The sequence below is a fragment of the Euprymna scolopes genome, chromosome 8 (assembly GCF_053919585.1).
Source record: "Euprymna scolopes isolate OS-2025 chromosome 8, ASM5391958v1, whole genome shotgun sequence".
In the NCBI taxonomy this organism is placed as follows: Eukaryota; Metazoa; Mollusca; class Cephalopoda; order Sepiida; family Sepiolidae; genus Euprymna; species Euprymna scolopes.
The window spans coordinates 117,625,042-117,631,041 of record NC_136489.1 but is presented as its reverse complement, the minus strand read 5'-3'; the positions used below and the strand labels follow the sequence as shown (position 1 = coordinate 117,631,041).

Genomic DNA, 6,000 nt, shown 5'->3' with positions numbered 1-6,000 from the left:
AATCTTTTGTCCATTCCTAAACACTGGCCCTACGTTCTCAGTGTCAATCTTTCGTCCATTCCTAAACACTGACTTCGTGTTCTCAGTGTCTACCATCTGTTCCTTAACACTGACCCTACGTTCTCAGCTTCGACCGTTCGTCCTTCCTTAACACTGACCCTTCAATCTCAGTATCGATCTTCCATCCATTCCTAAGCACTGATCCTGCGTTCTCAGTGTCTACCGTCCGTTCCTAAACACTGATAACCCATGTTCTCCGTGTCCACCGACCATTCCAGATCGCCCTGACGTCCAGCTGATCATTCCAGACTCAGCGAGCAACCTTAAACCACAGTACGTCTAGAGTACCTGTTCCAGACCTCCAGTCCTTAGCCTCCTGTGACGTGCGACCCTCCAAACAGCCAGCATCCCGATCATACGATCTCAAACACTATTTCACACTTCCTTTACAAATAAAAGAGGAACCCTCGTCTTTAACCAAACAACCTGTTTGTCGTTCTTCTTTGCCTTTTTGCCGTTTACTTTTGCCCATGTTTACCTTGTTAGTTGTTGGACCGATTGTCCCCAGACGGCCGGCCTCGCAACAGGTGGATGGTAGCATTGGAGTGAAAGGCCCCAGTTTTACCAAGATTACATTTTGAACACTTAAAATAGTGAATTAGAATTTTATCGAAGGATAAATAAATAAAATTTAAGACCAACAATAAATTTTACGGAAAAATTTTAGCAAAATATGGTTATTATCCAGAATTCAGCCTAGTCAAAACAGTAAAAATATAGAAAATACCGAAAAATCACAGAACGAAGATATCATATTCCAAAAATTACGTAAATTGATCAAGTGGTTTTTGCTTTAAGTAAGAAAATCAAATTTTATGAGTAAACAAAAAGGAAATATCTCACGTCGCCATCTTGAAAAAACAAAACAAAAAAAAACAAGAGCAGATAAGTCCACCATAATTCAAACTTGCGAGATCAGCTTTGTAATGCTACCGATTTCACATTAATCGTTAAAAAAAAAAAACGATTTTCTTGATAAAATAAAGAACTTGATTTATTTACGTAACTTTTGGAACATGACATTTCCGTTCCCAGACGGGGACGTACATCATAAAGATTTTTATGTATTATTTATTTATTATTCATTTTATTTTTTCATAGGTTGAATTCTAAGTATCCCGAATCTAAAAGTCCCTGTAATACAATTGAACCTTTTTTCTTTCTTTAAATGTGTTGAGAGGGACGAGTAAATGCACTAGTATTATAAAAACACACACACACACACACACACATTTACAAGTTTGTATTTCCTTTTTCTTTAACAAAACACACACACACACACACACACACACACACACAAAAGAAAACGAACGAATCACAAAAAGAAGAAAAAAAAGACACTCGAATATCTCTCTTCTAAAGTGATTGTCACATTTTCAAGCATTCGGGCAGAGTTTACCATTTTTATGTAGAATTTCCTACTTGTCAACTTCACTCAGCAACAAGTTATTTTTATTGCTGAAATAATTGACAACTTTGTTTTTTATTAGTGAACCTAACCTAACCTGCAAAACAAGTCTGTATTACTTAAATAAATAACAACCCAGGAAGTAAAAGTCGTGCGGTAAAGTTAGTGTCGACTTAACATTGGCCGTTGAGCCGTGAAGGACTGCAACTTCAGACAATACAAAGGATTATTTTTATTATTATTATTGTTGTTGTCGTCGTCGTATTTTTAATTTCTGGGAGAAAAAGTAACTACTTGGAAGACTTATATGTTGCATTTAATTTGTTAAAAATTCAAAAGTGTTCATTTCTTTCCCACTGATGGCGTGCGGATGACACTTCAACTTTCAATGTTTTTACGTCCTTTTCTTCAGCCCAAAAAATAAATTGCCACAGTTTTATTTCAATTTATCCAAAGAAAAAAATATACATATCACAAAACTATCATGAACATACTGAAAGCGTAAGTAGTCTGCTTACTTTTTATTTACTTATTTATACTTTGTGTACGCGATTTTGTATTAAAATGTATGTGCTTCTACAGAATTTGAACAAAAAAAAAAAAAAAAAACAAATAAACTTCGGTTCAAATTCCGTAGACGTACCAAAATCGGTGCTTGTACAAAGAAAGGCGACAGATCAAACAAGGGAAATAAATCGTGAAACAAGGAAGTTTATTATTATTATTATTATTATTATTATTATTATTATTATTAAAGTGAAGGTACAAGTACAGAATAGTTACAAAACATTCCTCCCCATGTTAAAAATGGCTTTCTGCTGCTAATAGCGGAGAGGGGAGGGACAGAGATTGGTTAATGGTTCTGGTTCAGTTCACGTGTACGAGCGATATCCCCCTATATATTTTTAGTTTCGCCCTTTTTTCAATTTTTTCAGCGGATTATTATCGACTCGACACTAATCTACCAGACTATCAAAAAAAAAAAAAAAAAAATGAAAAACGTCAATATTTAAATATTTGTAGGGGTGCTGTAGTGTCAGAAATTTCGTGAAAATAGTGAATAATTCCACCCCATCTTTCCAAGCTTATAACTCCTCGAAAAATGTAATTCAAGCCCTAATTTTTTTTTCAATTAAAGGAGCAAGGACCAAGGTTTTATTAAAAAAAAACAAACAAAAAAAAACAATGTGTTTCTTTAAAAAAAAAAAGGTTTTAAACTTCGGACTTTACAGGTAAATTTCTAAAAAAGCGATTTTTTTTTTTTTTGTTTTAAATGTGAATATATTATTTATTGACCTTTTCTCTTCAATTTGTGATATATAAAACTCCCCGACATAATTATTTACTTTTTAATAGACATTTCAAAATGAGAGGCGTGAATTATTCGACCCCCTGTCTTTCCAAGCTTATAACTCCTCGAAAAATGTAATTCAAGCCCTAATTATTTTTTCAATTAAAGGAGCAAGGACCAAGGTTTCATTAAAAAAAAAAAAGACAAAAAAAAACAATGTGTTCTTATAAAATAAGGTTTTAAACTTCGGACTTTACAGGTAAATTTCTAAAAAAGCGATTTTTTTTTTTTGTTTTAAATTTGAATATATTATTTATTGACCTTTTCTCTTCAATTTGTTATATATAAAACTCCCCGACATAAATTAATTATTTAATTTTTAATAGACATTTCAAAATGGGTGACACTTGGGGGGGGGGGCGTGAATTTAAAAAAAAACGTTTGTCTAAAATATTATATTCGGTTTATTAGAAAGAACATAAAATTTCACATTGACCCTGAAAATATCGTAAAAATAGAATCAATAGAAAAATTTTTATAGATTTTTAAAGTTTAAAAATTGAAAAATATTGAGTTCGGAAAATTCATTACTGTTTTAAAAAAAAAAAAAAAATATTTCTATTACTTTTAAAACAACTGTAATAGTTTATTTTGGAAGTATAATCCATAAAGAAAATAAATAACCCACTTTTAACAGAGAAATTACGAGATTTTTATATTGTATTGGCAGTTTCGTGTTAGGGGTGTCAAAAATTCCTACAAAAATTCTGATACTGCTCCAGTTTCTAATGAAACGTTATAGTAATTCGATCACCCATTTTAGAACCACTACGTTTTTAAGCCAAATTTCGCGAATTTAGCCTTTTTTTTTTTTTTTTTAAAGCAGTTTAGCCTTTTTTTTTTTAAATTTCGCTTGAAATTTGCCCTTTTCCGATTATTTTATATGTCCACTATTGGCACCGGCTTTCTAAATAATAACGTTATTATTTCAACGCGGTACAATAAGTTGCATGATTTCATTAGATCACTGAAGTTAAGCAACATTAAGTTTGGCCAGTACCAGATAGGTGACTAACTGGGAATACCAGGCGTTGTATGTAGGAGGACGTCAACCAATTTAATTAAACAACAAACAGCAAAAACAGAACTCTAATTAATGTAATTAAAATTTAAATAATTTCCAGTTCTGTTTTCGTAAATTTATATCAAAAATATTATTTTTTTAAAAATAAATTAATGTAATTTAATTAAATAACGATTAATAAGTAAAAATTGAAAGTAATCTAAGATATACTTTCTAAAATAAGCAATCTGAGTTATGTCCCCTGTTTCTGTAATCTTATTTTAAAGAATCGATCTGTTACTTTTCTTTGCACAAACATCCTAAAATCTTTGGTTATCTTTCGTTTTCGAGGAATCTGACCTCCACCCCCAAATGTTGCAAATCCATAGTTTCAAAATGATTTATTATTGCATTTAAACCAATTATATTTAATATTTTTAGCATTATTGTAAATTAACATCTTCAGCTAAATCCCCCTCCAATGAGATTCTACTTTTTTTAGGCGATTATTTGTGAACACCTTGAAAAATCTAACGGGGAAAGAAAAAAAAAAAAAATATTGTTAGAGTTGGGGGATTAATTTAGCATATAATTTTAACGTAAAATTATCCCACAATTTTCGGGTTATTCTCGTGTTTTAGGGCAGTTAACAAAAAAATGTTGCTATGGGAGATGAATTCTGTGCGTTTTGGAGGTAGGTCTACTTTTTTTAGGCGATTCCGTGTGGTTTTACGATCTTGCCACGCGAACTTAGGGTTAGTAATAAGAAATTAGTTAACTACCCTAAAAAGTTAGGTAAAACTATACAAACACCGTGACAGCGAATTAACCCTACCCCTAACCCTAACCCTAACCCTAAACCCTAACCCTAACCCTAAACCCTAATCCTAACCCTAACCCTAACGCTGTCACGGTGTTTGTATAATAATACCAAAAGTTAGAAGGACCTTGAATTGGGAGATTATTTTAGTTTAAATTTATATGTGAAACCTTTTTTTGAATTCTAAAATAATTGTTTATTTTTCTGCAAAGTTTTAAATAGGATGTTCACACGTAAAAAAAAAAAAAAAAAACTAGGGGAGGGCGTGGGGTTAAAGTACAAATTTATTGTATTTTTTGCCAACAACAACATCTATAGATCTAAATTGTAGTTCCTGTTTGTTCGTGAACTTCTAGGCATTTGGAGACAGCTCCCCCCCCCTCCCAATCATATACAGTGTAACCCGGATATAAGAGATCCGAATATAAGAAAAACGGATATAAAAGAGATTTTCTCTGGTCTCAAATTAGAGCCTGTGTTAATGTATAGTGTAACCTGGATATAAGAACACTTGATATAAGTATAACCCGGATATAAGAGAGCACCATGACCGCGAGAAGTCTCTTATATCCGGGTTATACTGTATATTCTAAAGCTGCATTATCCTGTTGAAATTTACTAGCCAGAAGCATTGCCGGCCGTTCTTTAGCAAAGGTTCACAGAAGTTTGAGCTTCTTTCAAAAGTTTTGTTTGCGCAGGCATGAAATTACCCGCACAAACATTCAGTTCCTGTTCAATTTTCGTTCCGACAACGTGTCAGTCTCGTCTTGGAAACTCCTGAGTTCTGTAGTTTATTCCCTTAAATGGGATCTTTGAATTAAGTTTCCCTGTTTGGGAACAGAAAGGTCCCAGCTCGCGAATATCAGGTAGCAAGAAAAGAGAACAGAACACAGATAGGTATTAACTACAGCCTGCTCGCCGTGTAACAAAGTTTGGCATGAGGGACTGCTAATGAAAATATAATCGTACGGTATAACTAGACGTATACTAAATATAATTAGATCCTTCTTAGACAATAGGACCATCCAGGTTGTTATTAATGGATGTACATCAAAACAGCATAACATTAATGCAGGAGTGCTTTAGGGGTCGATTCTTGAACCACTATTATTCCTGATATTCATTAATAATCTCCCTGACAATATTGTGTCCGAGATAAGTATATTTGCTGATGATACAATGCTCTATAACATGCACAAGGAAAGAACAGATGTACACAAATCTAAGACGATGACAGAATTCTTAGAAAATGACTTCCAGGCCGTAGTGGAATGGGGCCATAAATGGATGCTAATATTTAATGCTAGTAAGCCAAGGATGGAATACTGTTGCCATATCTGGGCAGGAGCTGCTAAAAA

At 33.0% G+C, this 6,000-nt stretch overlaps 1 protein-coding gene across 4 annotated transcripts in view; it reads left to right on the top strand.

Annotated features, from left to right (window-relative positions):
* Positions 1 to 1,164: 1,164 nt before the first annotated feature.
* LOC145283728 (uncharacterized) overlaps positions 1,165 to 6,000 on the top strand; it is a 252,063-nt gene continuing 247,227 nt past the window's right edge. For 3 of the 4 annotated variants that reach the window (XM_080132784.1, XM_080132783.1, XM_080132781.1), the window contains exon 1: positions 1,353 to 1,969. In XM_080132784.1, coding sequence (XP_079988910.1) covers positions 1,953 to 1,969 — 17 coding nt within the window. In that variant the 5' untranslated portion in view covers positions 1,353 to 1,952. Of the gene's footprint in view, positions 1,970 to 6,000 lie in introns of all 4 variants that reach the window. The other variant, XM_080132782.1, reaches the window with a different exon arrangement.